At 39.8% G+C, this 16,321-nt stretch overlaps 1 protein-coding gene across 1 annotated transcript in view; it reads left to right on the top strand.

The window, feature by feature from the left end:
• Positions 1-7,767, top strand: part of LOC107981654 (coiled-coil domain-containing protein 170-like) — a 290,914-nt gene extending 283,147 nt beyond the window's left edge. The window contains exon 8 of the mRNA XM_032601858.1: positions 7,275-7,767. Within this exon, the coding sequence (XP_032457749.1) occupies positions 7,275-7,380 (106 nt within the window). The 3' untranslated portion in view covers positions 7,381-7,767. The remainder of the gene's footprint in view (positions 1-7,274) is intronic.
• Positions 7,768-16,321: the final 8,554 nt, after the last annotated feature.

Genomic DNA, 16,321 nt, shown 5'->3' with positions numbered 1-16,321 from the left:
ATTTTTTAACTTTATTTTCATGCCGATGCAAGACATAAACATTGTGATATACAGGGTGAGTCATTTTAATCTTTAATCTCAATTATCTCGTTGGCAAAGCATGCCAGCGAAAAAAGTTTCGGATAAAAGTTTTAGGATTTTTCCCTGGCTATCTGATGATGATCTTGACAATGGCATTGAGCGTGACCTTCAAGGTCATTTGAAGGTCAAGTCGATTTTTTCAAATAGAAACCCCTACTTTTGGCACCAGTAATGGAAAGAGCGGGAAATTTTACGTTTGAATCTGACCTTGCCTTGACCTTGAATTCAATGGTCAAGGTCATTGGTCATGCCGATAACAGTACAACTGGTTAGCTGAACTCGAATGCATTCAAGGAGAAAATGTTACCCACAAAAGTTTTCAGTTTTCTCCCCGGCTGACGAATGGTCATCTTGACCCTGTCGTTAAACAGGATCTTCAAGGGCATTTCAAGGTCAAGTTGATTTTTTGAAATGGAAACCCCTACTTTTAGCCCCATAAATGAAAAGAGAGTGACATGCGTTCAAAAATGAAAAAATTTTCAATATTTCCAGAAATTTTCAATATTTTCTAAAATTTTTGTAATTTTTTCAGTTTTCAAAAATTTTCAAAGTCATTCCATTATTTTGTATTAGTGTCAATTTTGTCAATTACAGAAAGCAAGCCCCATACAGAAAGCAAGTTTTTCAGACAGAGCAATCCGTACTATCATGGTAGAATACTCTCAAACTGATTAAGTTCTATGGCATCCAAAATCTCGGAGGTTCATTACATCAAGACATGTAAGATTTAATGAAAAATTAGCATATAAAAATGTATATAAATCAAACCTGAAAGAGAAATCAGAGATATTAGAAATAACAACTGGAAGTATAAAACAACTAAATATACAAGAGGATTCAAATTTAGAGAAAAAGATCAATCCGAAAAGAAAAGTAAATAAAAAACGCTCGGAAAGTTAAAAAAAATCAAACCAGAAATCAGACTCATCTCAAAGAAGCAGTAGTCGAAGTACAAGCGCCTACTCCAACCGGAGAAAATAGCGATAGACATTCAGAAAAAGATGAACTTGGACACATCTATATACCACAAACAAATAGAGATTCTATCAACTATAAAAAAGCCATAGAACCAGATGATAAACATAAATTGTCAGAAGCTATAAAAGAAGAGTTGAAGTCTATGGAAGATAACAATGTCTGGACGCTAGTAGATAGACCATCCGTAGATAAAAATGGCAAAAAGATTTATACTATTGATTCTAAGTAAGTGTTCAAAATGAAAACATCTGAAGATGGTCAAACTACCTACAAAGAAAGACTAGTTATCAGAGGATTTAAAGATCGAAAAGAATATGAACTCAGAGAAACCTACGCACCAGTTTCTAGGTTGCCAATTGTCAGAGGGACACTCACAATCATTAATAAGTTCGATTTAACTGCATATTAAATGGACGTCAAGACAGCCTTCCTAAATGGAACACTTGAAGAAGACATATTTATGGAAATACCACACGGTATCGAAATCGATTCAACAATCAAAAGAAAGAAAGTATGCAAACTTCAAAAATCTTTATATGGTCTAAGAATAAGTCCCAAGTGATGAAACAAGCGTTTCTCAGAAGTAGCCTTGGAACTTGGATTGGAAAAGGACATAAATGAAATATGCCTATTTACATGGAGACTGCAAAATCAGATGGTGGTGTTACTGGTATATGTAGACGATATCATATAAGCAGGCAACAATCAGACGAAATTAGACGAAATAAAAAGCAAACTAAGCTCTACATTTCAGATGAAAGTCTTAGGAGTTCCCCGGAGCTCGCATTGGCCATCTGATTTGTGTGCTGACTACCGTCAGAGCAACAGTTCCTGATCTCGATCTCGCGCATCTTTATCTTTTTCCACAATAAAAGCTAGTGTTAAACATACGAGTGTGCCTTTTTGGTTGTGCCATCGTTTTTCACGATCCACAAAAATCCTACTCCAACAAAACTTTCCATTTATAATTTTATATTTTAAACTTTCTCTCCTTATTACTATATTTTGTAATAATTCAAATTTAATATTATTGTTATTCTTAAGTAGTATTTATTCTTAACTAGATTTTTATAAACTATCTATTTAAACTAAAAACACTCTTCACACTTTATATAAATCTAATTTTCTATTTATTTTATTATAAATATTCTACTTTTAAAATTTACAATTTGTTTTGCACAGCTTCGCATTCCGTGACGCAAAGACTGAAAAACTTGAGGCGCCAGATTGTCGTTCACTATTCTCCGGTCATTTTTATCCTGGCTTTCTCATAATTTAGGGCGGTGTATTAGGCCGATTGTAAAGTTTGTGGAGCAGAGTCCACCAATTCTGTCCTCCAGCCGTCCGGCAGCCCGTTGACAAACGACTCCAGCGCTAGCAGCTCAAGGTGCGGTCTCTGGTCCACAGCTGTTTGTGTTGCTGTCAGTCCTTCTTTTACGGCTGTAACTGCTGAGTTTATCAGCGCATTTAAACGTCCGTAAAACTGGCGGACGTTCACTCCCTTCCGCATATTGGCTGATTGAATTTCTATTAGATAATAACCGTATGATTTGGTAAGGGTCAGGCTATTTTTTAGGTGTTTCTTGAGATCTTCTAATGTGTTGAACGTATTACCTCTTACATTTGTCTAGCCTTGCCTCTTAACTTTTATATTACGGATCTTAGAAACTGTGGCTCCTGGTCTCGTGGAAGTAACGTAAATCCGTTATCCACATCCTGCAGAAACTCTTTGAGATGCATGTTAGTCCCGTCGTATTTGGAATGCGCATGACCTCTCGGGCTATACTCTGAGTCTGGTTCACTTCCAGGACGCTGCGAGACACGTCCAGCATTTGTCGGTTTCGTTCTGCTTGATGGACACGGTGAAATTGGTCCGGAGCCTTTATCTGGCTTTCGCGTCCGCGATCGCGAGAATATCCTCTCTGGTCTGGTTTAAATCTACCGACATTGTGCTGATATTTTAGTACTCTTTGAAAAAAATTTTTCCTTCTTCATAAAATTTCTTCTAACTTTCCAAAATATCCTCTAAATAATCTAAATTCTTCGAAAACTCAAAAACAAATTTCTAAAAAATTTTTAATACTCTAAAAACGTCTAAACTTCTAAAAAATATATATTCTAAAGAATTCTCAAAGAAATTCTAGAAATTGTTGCTCTAGTAACAATGGCTAGTTCCCTACAAGGAATGCCATTTTGTAATTACCGTACTTGATATAAGGACGGGCTGCGCGAGTATACAAATAATTACTTAAATTAAGAGAAACTAGCCTTCGGCTCGAGAGTCTTATGTTACTAGAGTTACACGCGGACTGCAAGATCTAAGTATGTCCCACGCTACTCGTCTGTGTGGACGCGTATTTCTGCGCGGACGCTATTCGGTCCGCGACTACATTTGGTGGACGTATGAGTGTCAGCTGTTACTTGCGGTCGTAAAATACAAGTTGATTGTGACACTTTTGTGTCCTACGGACTCAGCGTTGATTCCGTTACTCTCACCTCGTGTATAGACGCTGATGGTGTGTCCACAAGTATCGAACTCTTAGCTGCACGTCGTGACTGCGTAGCTGATGTGAATTTATTTATGCTAATTGAGGTTTGATTATTATTTACGATTTATGTACAAGGGTTTCCATAGTATTGATTGTTATGTTTTTATTGGCCCAGAGCACTTCACGTACGTTCAGATAACAGAGTTTGACTGAATTTAGATGTTGTTTTATTAGATTCGCAAATTCTACGTTTTACGGTTATTTCTTAGAATGTTTAGTCTAATTTGTTAGCTGTATTCATAATTAATCTTAGCAACTTACAATTATTATTAAACTGCGCACATAAGATAATTCTAAACATCGTATTAGTCTACTAGTGTTCACGTAGCAATATATTTATGTTGGTCAATTGCTTTTGCTAACGCCAGAGGTTCCACTCGACGGTCCTTAGCTTGTACTTATCTCTGTGGCACGGATCTGAGTTCAAAGGGCTTTCCAGTGTATGCTATGACAAGGGACGGAGTTAGCACGCTCCCAAGGTGTTGGACGGATTTAGCACGCTCCAAACACCACAAACGCCGTCGCTTCACCTCAGAATCAGTCGCTACCGTAAGGAATATGTCACTACGCAAAAAGGCCCTGCGTGGATCGGCTCCGCGGTTTTTAAAGCTTCGGTGCCGATGCAAGCAGTTATGAAATTTAGATGAAGAAGATCGCGGTAGTCCAATCAGCATTTGCCCCACTAAGGATTGACGCGTACACTTTGCGGTCGTGGTTCGCGCGCGAGGGGTGCTGACACAGAGGTCAGAGCACTTGTTCCGTTTTTTAGCGCTCAGCATGTTTTGTAATCTAGTTACTTCGTCTCGATCGATTGTGAATACATTGTCTGTGTAAGTGCATGGTTACAGTCACGCAGACGTCATATGTAGTCATATACAAATACATGCATATATATTCTCATGTTCACGTACATACATACTCATTCATAACATATACAGTCATATATACATATATTCATGTAATTTGAACATGGCACATTACAACTGCAGTACTTCTAGTCTGACGCGGTAGCGTCAGACTAGAAGTACGTTTTAGCAATGCACTAACAAAAACAGTCATTTGCATTCTGTACGCAGAGTATGATAATATTTTGGAAATTGATGCCTCGCGTCAAGTGATCATCGATTCTAGCAGTTGAAAGCAGTTTATTTTTCACAGATGTCGCTACTCTCTACTGTGCATATAAACACCATGCAAGCGACTTCCAAAGTCAGTATCTTCCTCTAATTTTTTGCAATCCAGCACTGTCATATACGCTTTACTCATTTATGGATGTGATCATTGATCGGAATGTGCCAAAAGAGGTTGCCGTAGTGGCCGTTGATGGGAACTTCAGTAGTCATTGGATACTGACTTCGGCGATAGTGCTTGATCTTCTAAGTGAAGATATACCAAACGAGAACGATTGGCTGACCCAATATCATTACGGTCTGGACTACTTTAACGGCAAGGTGTCTTTTAAGTTGATGAAAAAAATTTTAAAAGAACTTTCAAAAAGTGTGCGAAATACATATGTTAGAGGTAATAATAAATGGCTATTATTACGCAAAATAATACCTCTTTGAATTTGTAATCTTGAGTATGATTAGAAATGTCCGACTTTCGATAAATTATCGTCTAATGTATACTGTATGCGTCACGCTGTTGGAACTTGTCACAGTAATTATCGATGCGCTTTTAATAATGCTTACAGGTTAAAATTGTAGTCTTCGGATACTTGAGAATCTTTCGAAAATTCCGTTGCATACTGTCGGTGTATTTCCAGCCGCGTTTGTTGTAAATACGGATGATCATACAAGATTGGGTATACATTAAGTCACCGTATATGCGGACAAATGTTGTAACGCTTTTTAATTTAAAAGTTTTGGATTACCCCCATTTTTACCCGATCATATTGATTGATTGAGAAGAAATTGTCAATCCAGACAATATAACAGTAAGACACTTTGGTATTTAAACGATAACTCTTATAAAAGCAATTATTAATCTTATTGATGGTAAATGATAAAGCGGTACCGCACGGATCGGAAGCTCGAGCTAAACTGCCTTTGATGCTGTTCGGTTGGCCCTATAAATCCCCGTGGCGTAGATGTGTGCGCTGGTGTACGTGTATATTGGACGAGGCATTTTTTTGTTGCTGATGGATTCGGAACGTGATGAATGCCCTGCGTGCTTGAAAATTTTACATCGTGATTTTGATATTCGCAGATACAGTTCAATTCACGAGTGTCTTAAAATTCGATTTAATTCAATAAAATTCTATTGTTTTCCTAATTTAATTATATTTCTTGTATCGTCGTCTTGATTCCGAAATCGAGGCGCCTAATCTCTTTCAAGTCCTAAGGGGAAGGGCATTTATCTATTTAATATTAATTTGTCTTTTTATTTAAAATTTGTTTGTTTGTCTTCACTTGTTTGTGTTTTCCATAAAATGATTTTAATTGCTGAAAGTGAGGAATTCACAATAACTCACAGCAATGCCAACGCCCGGAAATGCAGGGGAGGGAAACCCAGCTAACTCTGAGTCTAAAATCTAGAAAGGCGGGTGCCACAAAGGAAGCCTTAGCTACTCCGCAGAATAGAAATGGAGGGAATAAAGAAGAGGACAATCAACATAAAAAGGCAGCGTGGAGTTACAAACCAGAATAAGACCAGCAAGGACGGATCGAAGTGGGCAAGACCCCCTACACTGGATGCTCTAATCATCAAGGCTGCAGAAGGAAAGAGCTATGCAGACATTTTGCCAAAAACGAAAGCAGCTCCTTAGCAAGCTGAGTCAGACAGCGTGAGTAAAATACGCAGAACAGTGTCAGGAGATCTTCTTATATTAATAATAATCAAACGAAAGTTTGGAAATCCCCGAAGGAACAAACCCTCCCCAAATGGCAAAGACGATGGGACTCCAGTGAAAAGGGGTGAGGGATGCACTACCTAATACCAAGGATTCTTGACTGGACCAAAAGATGACACGTGGAAATAAATTACTACCTTACGCAGTTTTTGAACAGACATGGGTCCGAAAAATTTTGCAATTACAAAGCTTTCTCTAAAATGAGGCAAAATTGAAAAAGTTAAAATTTATTTGACAAATATAAAAATGCAAAGTATTTTACAATTTTTTACGATAAAAAACAACAGTATTTAATAAACTCACAATTATGGAGCTGCCGCCAGTACATGATTCGGAGGAATCGAAAAACTGCTTCCCCGCCTAGTGGCGGAGGATCGGAGAACAGGTGTGTCTTTTTTAGCTTCTCAGTTCAAAATTTGCTTGAAGCTAAAATGTCGCGGTGTTTATATACAAATGCATCAAGTTGAAAGGTACTATATAGTTTACTATGTAGTTAAATCATGTGATTAGGTTGTTGTTACAACGTACTAAAACCACATAATTTATTGTACAAGTATGACAAAACGCGCATTGTTTGTTTATCTATATAGTAATTATATCAAGCTAACAGTATTTTATATGACTTGCTAATTTCTAGTTTTATAGTGATTGTCGCTAGATGGCGTCAGAGGTTATAAGTACTAACTGCACTAACGACTTCAAGGTCGGTAGGATCGCAGATATAGAAATAGGGCCTCTTTAACTAATTTTAAAATTATAACTTTCTTATGTTTTCTTATACATCATAATATTAAATCATTATAATCCTGTTTTAGTACTCACCAAATTCATCCATCACGATCTCCATGTTCCGGATACACACGTTATGAAGACAGTGGGTATGCTGATCCACCAGATTCGCATGAAATTGAGGATATTTGAAATAAAAGACTTATTTGAAGTAGTCTACTTTCATAAAACAGACTAAAAACTGTTAAAATCGTAATAGCAAAGTTTAGATTCGCACGAAGATTAATTTTTGAAAAAAATATAAAAATATAAATATTTTAATCTAATAGCTGGATAAGGTGGTTACAACGTTGTATTATTTTTCTTTAGTTTATATTATTTAAAAAAGAATGATTTAAACTGTTTCTTAAGAATTAGTCACATAATCTAAAAATATTTGTAGATGACTGATCAGAAAAAAACCACGGGCAACTTCATTGGCACAGAATGCTTTTCCAAAGTGACATTTTTCTGATATAAAAGGATTCAAAGTTTTTTAGAATTTTTAATAAAAATAGTAAAAACTTAATACTTACTTAATAGCATTGTTCATGATCACCATGTTCATAAAATAACAACGGAACTTGCCCCGCATTCCAAATACATTTTCTCGTTGTGACAGTGACAGTGTGCCCTGCACATATTTACGCAAGCAGGCAGCGCACCTGTACACACACACACACACACGCATACTACACACATACACACACGCCAAATGAGGCGAAGATCAAGGTGGCAGAAGCCGCGCGCAAAGCCGTAGTTTAGAGGAGAGAGTAAGCGCCATGTTAAATGGCGCATGGAGAGACTGAGAAGAGCGAAAGAGCCGCAGGGGCGAAGGGATCTGAGGTAATCTTTGTAATTTCTTCAGCCACTCTGACTTATCCCCTTTTTCTATCTCTATTGCACCCTCTAACTCACGTTAGCAAATAACTCAAAGCATGTGATTCTCGGCCAAAATTTAAAAATGTCTTTCGGTACCCGTTGCATTATATACTATTACGCCCGCAGCTGCATTTTTTTGCTATCTGGTCGAAAACGACTACTTTAGTCCCTAATTTTAGGTCAAAAAAAGGCGAAAATCGTGCATGAGTTATAAAAAATGATTTTTTAAAATCACTAAAATGTAGTAAAATTACATGAGGTTCCAACCCCACGTATAGCAATGTTACTACTCTCAGCTACGTAAATTTACAAAAATTTAGCAATTTTACTATTCTTGTAGTAAAATTGTTCCGCCCAGTGTAGGTCGGATTAGTTTACTACTCTTAGCGTAGTAATTTTACAGAGGTCAAATTCTCGCGTTTAGTGCGAATATACTACCGCCGTTGTAAAATTACAGCGCGCAAAATAATAAAATTACTATATACCGTTTTAAATTTACTTGTACTGTTGTAAATTTACAGTGCTGGGCGTAGGATGGATTAATTTACTACCGGGTTAGTAATATTACGACAAAATTTTTTACAGTATAACCCTGAAAATATGCCGTCCCGCGGACGAGCATAAATGTAGCGCGCTTTTCTAACTGGGATTCACAACTGCAGTTACGAGAACAGTAAGAGCAGTGCGTTTTTCGCAACTTCTATATGGCTTGACCACTACCAGCTTAACCTATAAGGTTTTTGCTTAGTTTATATACGAATGAAAAGCAATTCGCTTGTATAAGCTTTATGAGCTCTCACTTTTATTGCTTTCTGCTTTACTGAGGCTGTCTTAAAGCCATACGTAAATATAATTATAAAATTTCGAGTGTTATGGTAAATATATGGTTAAAAAATAATCTCGAGTAGTGCGAGAAACTCAAAAGATTTGAGTAACCCGAAAAATTCGAGTAGTTCAAAATATTCGAGTAACTTGACTCGACCCGGTACTCGAGCTCGTAGAGTCGAGTTTTTCAATCGAGTAACCCGACTTTTTGAGTACTTGCACACCCCTAACAAGCATTGTTGCCGCGCGCACGCGACTTTCCAAAATACGAAAGGAAGATTAGGCATCGGTGTCATCGGCGTGACCGTGCGCGCGAAGCAACGCGTTCAGTCTCACACTGCTCGATAATTGGTTTAGTCGTCCCGAGCATTCTAGAATTACTCGTGATCGCGATACAACAACTTCAGCCTCGTCCAGCCACACGATCCACATCTACTCAGCACGAGCGAAACATACTTGACTCCGTATTTTTAAAAGCAACAGACTCCAGGCACACCGACTGGAATATCGTCGTCTGAGCAGTCCAAAGCACCGGCCAACGCGAGCAAAGATATCGTCTAACTCCGCAGCGAGAGCTTAAGGGGTCCAGCCTGGGTTAAATCCTACAAAAAACAACAAAATATTCGTCCGATAAAATTTTTTTCTTTTTACGTAAATTAAAACACAAAAAATATCGACTGTAAATATTTACACTATGCACTATTTCTACTAAGAAATATGATATATATACCATACAAAATCAGTGACCAAAATTCATTACATTTTACTATATGAATAAGTGTTTTTAGTCACTTTCCATGGCTTTGTGAAAGATCTGGACCGTCTTTTTTACTCTACCTGGGCTTAAAATGTACCTTAAACATGCCTCCTCAGACCTAATGAAAGACATTTCTCAAAAATATTAATTAAATCATTTAGCTACGTATACAACATATGAATAATAATATTTAATTAATATTTTTGTACTTCATACAAAACGCAGTTGGGAGAAAGCCGGTACTGATTGCAGGCGACTTCAATGCGTGGGACGTGGAGTGGATCAGCATAAGGACTAACCACAAAGGTCGAATACTCCTAGAAGCAATTGCTCTGCTAAATTTGGTCCTAGTTAACCAAGGATGCACATACACATTGAGAAGAGGAGACGCAAAATCTATTGTCGACCTGACGTTTGTTAGTAGCAGCCTTATTGGCTTAGTCGCTTCATGGACAGTAAGTAAGCACTACACACATAATGATCAGCAGGCTATAATAATGGAGGTAGGAATATCAAAACAGGGACCCAGCGCGAGTACAACGACTAATAGAGTTAGTTGGAAAATAAAGGATTATGATAAGGAGATGTTCCTGTTAGCACTAGAAGAAATGCAACTGTATGGAACAGCGAACAGCAAGGCGGAGCAGGTGACGGTAAACATCACCAAGCATGTAACGCTGCTATGCCTCGAAGAGTGGCATACAGTAGACGACCACCAGTATACTGGGGGAACAAGGAGATTGCAAAAGTGACACTGGAATAAAAGACGAGAACAACGGGCGTGGATGCAGTTAGTTTAGTGATTGACACTGCACAAACAGCGATAGAGGGAAAAAGATAGAAGGGAAGGAAAAAGAAGTATTGCGCTATAGTTACATTAGATGTCAAAAATGCATTCAATTCGGCCAGATGGAGTGAAATATGTGCCCTTATATATAAGAAGGATAATGACCGACTACTTAAAGGGCAGAATCTTATATGACACTGAGGATGGTACCAAGACCTATAAAGTTACAGGAGGCGTCCCCCAAAGGTCAGTACTTGGCCCACCGACTTAAAACATCATGTACGACGGGGTACTAAAGCTACAATTACCTGAAGGAGCAACAGTCGTGGGATTCGCTGACGACATAGCAGTAGTAGTAGTAGCGAAACATAAAAAAAAGGTGACATACATAGCTGAAGAGTCAACCCGTATAATACACGAATGCCTAACAGAGACGGGTCTGGAATTAGGCAGTCAAAAAACGAAAGGAATTCTCTTTTTTAGTAGGAAGAAGATGGAGGAAATCACACTGACGTTGGATGGACATGAGATCGTTTCTCAACTAACTATCAAATACTTGGGCATCACCATCAAAGCAAGACTAAGTTTAAAACAGCATCTGGAATAAGTCAGTGATAAAGCAGAAAAAGTTAACGCTGCTCTATCACGATTGATGCTAAGTGTAGGAGGGCCAACTTAGAAGCGTAGGTTACTCTTAGCTAGTGTAACCACATCGATTATGCTATACGGAGCCCTAGTATAGACAGATGCGATGCGGGTGAAATGGTATGCACGAAAGTTGACTACCGCGTATAGGCAAAGTGCACTAAGAGTGGCGTCCGCTTACCGTGCGGTATCGGACGATGCTGCTGTATTAAAGCAGGCATGCCACCTATTGACCCATTAGCGTTGGAAAGAAAGGACGTATTCGAAGGCAGAAGACGAGCGAATAAAAAAAGCCAGAAAGGGATCTGGGATGTTGCAAGAAAAAAGATGATGACTGAATGGCAAACAAGATGGGACGCTAGTGGCAAGAGGCGATGGACTCATTACCTTATACCAAGAATAGAAGACTGGATTAAAGGAAGACATAGGGAAGTTAACTACTACCTCACGCAGTTTTTTACCGGGCATGGATGTTTCCAGGTGTACCTGCATCGGTTCAAACAAGACGACCGTCCGTACTGCCCAATATGTTCAGATGCAAAAAAGAATGTCGAGCACGTCTTTTGCGAGTGCTCACGATATCAGCAGGAGCGAGAAGAACATGAGAGTTATCTTTAGACCAGAGTAACTCCTGAGTCGATTATCACGGCCATGCTGACTTCAGAGGATGGATGGTGCGCAGTCAGCAACTATGCAGCAGACATTCTCAAGAAAGTCAGAAAGGACGAAGAGGCTAAGTATGTACGTGTGTGTGTGTGCGACGCAGAAAATAAAGGACGACTATAGTGATGACGACCACATCAACCAGAAGTGGGCGAAAACCTTTCGCCCCGCCGCGAAGCATTGCTTGACGGTGGTTTTGCGGAGTCCAGGGGCATAGAAAATAGAGCTAGGCACCTTTACGGAGGGTCGATAAAGACAAAGAGAGCGTTTCTTTTTACGGCTGGGTCTTTTTTTCACCTGGCCGTAAGAGGGATGGGTTTAGACGGTGTGAATCTGACACACGGCTGACATTGGGGATGGTGCTGTTTCAACGACGCCATAAACAAGGTCATGCTATGGTCTTTTTAAGATTTTCCCTAATACCTCTTTCACCGAGAGAAGAAAACACACACATACACACATCCATACGGACATTTTCTGAAAACACTTGATTGGAACTTCTAACACACCAAAAAGTATTTTATAGAAGCTTTGACGTAACTCAAAATTTTACTATTACAAAGCTTCCTCTAGGAGGAAGCAATAATCTATTTCATTTGCATTTACATCAGGTATTTCTGCACTAATTAATTGGTTTACGTATTTCGCAGCATACATTTTTTTGACCTCTTTTTCAAACAAATGTCAAATCGACAATGACAAATTGACGTTGAAAACTATAAAATTTTAATACATAACGAAATCACGTCAATGTTCTCGCCAAAGATAAATAACTAATAATAATAACTTTATTGTTTCACTTTTAAATATTAGTGTTTACAATAATTAACACTTTTTATATCTTTTCTCTTTTTACATTAAATCATGATGTGTGCATGTCTGTGTTTGGGTGTTTCTAGGTTATGTGTATGTGTTTTCGTATGTGTGCTCTTCCACGCTTCGTGTGTTTGCGCGCGCGCGCGTGTGTGTATGTGTTTTTTTTTATGCGGCGTAGGCAGAGCAAGCTCTGCACAAGTGGCCCTCTGACACCGGATCCCTACACGTACTATCTTTGAACAATACTTTCGTGGGGCCTGTTAACTAGACTTTTTCGGCTTCTCCTTTGAAGTTTGACATTTCCCGACATCCCCTATCCACCAAGGTGATTAGGGGTTCAGGATCAAACTCATCTTCTTCATTCTGCATCGTCCTGCACTGGGAGAAAAGTAGGGGCGCTGTCGACCTAAAACGTGTCGCGCAGCGCGCCGCGTCTCCGGATATGCTGGCTATGCTATGCAGTACGCGGGCGCTCTGCTTCACCAGTGTTGTGGTTGAACAGTCCTCTCTGTTTGGGCGTGTGACTCGCCCAAAATAGGCGCACGTATCACCCGTATAGGCTCGCGTATCACCCGTGTACCGGACGTATCACTAGACACTAGGTTAGTGGCGCTGCTCTTCCACTTTTCTCCCAGTGTGCCGTCTTCTTCCATCTGCATCGTCTAGCCGTCTGCTTCCTGCCGCATCGTCCGATCGTCTACTTTGAGCAGCATCGACCGGTCATCCTCTGGACAGACTCAACCCCGATACCTACGTTCCTCTGCATCGGGTGAGGGAGTCTGGGCTCAACTCAGTTACCTACGTTCCTCAGCATCGGTCTAAGGAGCACTTAGAGGTGCTCAACCCTAGCTCCTACGTTTATCTGCATCGGGTAGAAAAGTGAGAGCTCAACTCTGTGCCTACGTTCCTCTGCATCAGTCCAAGGAGCGTTTTGTATCTATTACCTAGTGGCCTTTGTCTAGCGACAGTTTTACTCAGCTGTTTTGCCATGTCCTTCCCTTCTATTCTCTTTGTCATTTCTAACCTTTTTGATAATAGTCCTTACGTAGTTGTTTACTATGCACCAGCCATCTTTCGACGCTAGCATAGCTGTCATCATTGACTCAGGGGTTACCCTAGCTTCTAGGTACTGCTCAAGCCCCTCTCGTTCCATTTCGTATCACGAACAGTTGCAGAAGACATGTTCCGCATCTTCGTTTGCTTCCAAACATACTGGGCAATTTGGATTATCTTAAAGCGGTGTAGCTAGGCTCGAAACCACCCATGTCCGCTCAAAAACTGCGTAAGGTAGTAATTCACTTCCCCGTGTCGTCAATTGGTCCAGTCAACAATACATGGTATGAGGCGGCGTCCATCGCCCATTTCCACCAAAGTCCCATCGTCTTTGCCACTCTGCTTGGGTTTGTTCCTTAGCGGAATTCCAAACATCCTTTCGAGTATTGTCACTACGCCGGTTTTCTTCGTATATATTCTTTCGTTCTGTTGCTAGGAGGTCAATAGGCGGCATACTTGAAATAGCGCACACTGACAGCTTTCGTGCATAGGACTCCACTAACATAGCGTTTGCCCTCATTATGACACCGTATAACATAATTGATGTAGTTACACTGGCTAGGAGTAACCTACGGCCGTGCGTTGGCCCACCTACATTTGGCATTAGTCGCGATAGTGCAGCACCTACTTTTGCTGCCTTATTGTTTGCCCTTTCAAGATGTTGCTTAAACGTTAGTTTGGCGTCTATGGTGATTCCCAGGTACTTAATGGTAGGCTGAGAATCTATTTCATGTCCGTCCACTGACAGCGTTATTGTCTCTATTTTCTTTCTACTGGATATGAGAATAGCCTCCGTTTTATGGCTAGCAAGCTCAAGTCCAGTCTGCTTTAGCCAATCGTGGATTATACTTACTGCCTCGTTAGCGATTTCCGGCACCTCTTCCTTTAGCTTTGCTACTACCACTACTGCAATGTCATCAGCAAACCCTACAACTGTTTCACCTTCGGGTAGCTCTAGCCTAAGTACGCCATCATACATGATGTTTCATAATAGTGGGCCGAGCACTGACCCTTGTGGGACCCCTCCGATTACTTGATGGGTTTTCGTGCCGCTCTCTGTGTCATACAAAGTCTGTCTTTCAGGTAGTCAGACATAATTCTTCTTATATATGCGGGTACCTCTTTTTCTGTAACTTCTTTTTTCCGACTGTTTGTGTGTGTGTCTGTGTGTGACTGGTAGTGTGCGTGTGCGCGTGTGTGTGTGTGTGTGTGTGTGTGTGTGTGTGAGTGGTCTGCTGCTTTTTTCTGTGTATATACATTTTTTCTGTATTCTTATTCTTTTTTTCTTTACTCCTCCTTGGCCTTGCCTAATCAGGTAAGACAAAGGTCCGAGAAAGCCAAAAAATGTTGTTTCATCTCTTAACTTTTCCAAGATCTATTTAACCTTGAGTTTCTTTAACGCTTAACAATTTAATTAATTCATGCGCCGATCTGACATATTGGCCGCTATTCGTTCTAACTTTTTCGACGCGAATTACGCCGTCAGCGCCCTTGTGAACTTCTTCAACAATCCCCCTTTTCCAATTATTACGCGGTGCTTACAAATCAACAATAATGACGATATCCCCGACTGTCAACGGAACTTTGTGTTCCAACCACTTTTCTCGTGGCATCAGAGAAGGCAAATATTTACGAAGCCACCATTTCCAAAACGCATCGGCGAACTGCTGTGATATACGCCACTGCTTTTTCAAATATACAGCCATAGCGTCATATTTTCCTAAGTCTGTCACGCCGTACGAACACCCGATAAGAAAGTGGTTTCGAGTTATAGCTTCATTATCGCGCGGATCTACCGACACGTGCGTTAACGGACGTGAATTTACCGAAGGTTCGATCTCCGTTAACAATGTATGTCAAACCTCGAAGCTCGGTGCTTGATCGTTCAAAATCGCATACAACGCGGTTTTTACAGATCTAACTAGTCGTTCCCACGCTCCCCCCATGTGTGGAGCATCAGGTGGATTAAATAGCCAATTCATACCGTTTTGCAACGCAAATCCTTTCTGTTCACTTACATTCAACGGGCCTTTCCCGTTCAAAATATTTTTCCAATTGTTCTCTTTGTTACCTGGTCTATTGCACCTCAGGAATATGCGTTCAAGCGTCTCTTCTTCTTCTCCACATAACCTGCATATTCTCTCTTCCTCTTTTATCCTATACCTGTATCTTGTTGCTTCATTGCCCAATCTGAATCTTGCTATCATAGCCAGCCCTTTTTTCCCTGTGTTCCCTTTTCTTTTCAAAAATTCTGGAATCTCTGCCTGAGGTTTTATTAGTTCTCTTACATCTTTCGCCTACCTTGATTCCCTTATTTCGCTTTCTTATTTTTACCACTGTATATCCTTCTCCACTCTTTCTGTTGAAGTGGTAGTTTAAATAAATAATATCTGTGAGGTTCAAATAATAATATATTTTGAAGCGGCAATAACCACAGGTTGGCGTTGCGTCTGATCAGCTCGGAGTCATACATAACATAAGGGGAGACGTAAATGTGTGTGTTTGTAGCGCGCTTACCAGTCGTTGCGCGTCGTATTACAATACGTTATATTTGTTGCTAGGCTTGTACTTTTACAATAAATAAGCAAATTCTCTTTTCTGATTCCAACAGTACATATACAAATCTTTATGATTTCATACTACTCTGATTAAATACTTTTACCATA

The sequence above is a fragment of the Nasonia vitripennis genome, assembly GCF_009193385.2.
Source record: "Nasonia vitripennis strain AsymCx chromosome 3 unlocalized genomic scaffold, Nvit_psr_1.1 chr3_random0010, whole genome shotgun sequence".
Lineage (NCBI taxonomy): Eukaryota > Metazoa > Arthropoda > Insecta > Hymenoptera > Pteromalidae > Nasonia > Nasonia vitripennis.
This window is presented reverse-complemented; position numbering and strand designations above follow the sequence as displayed.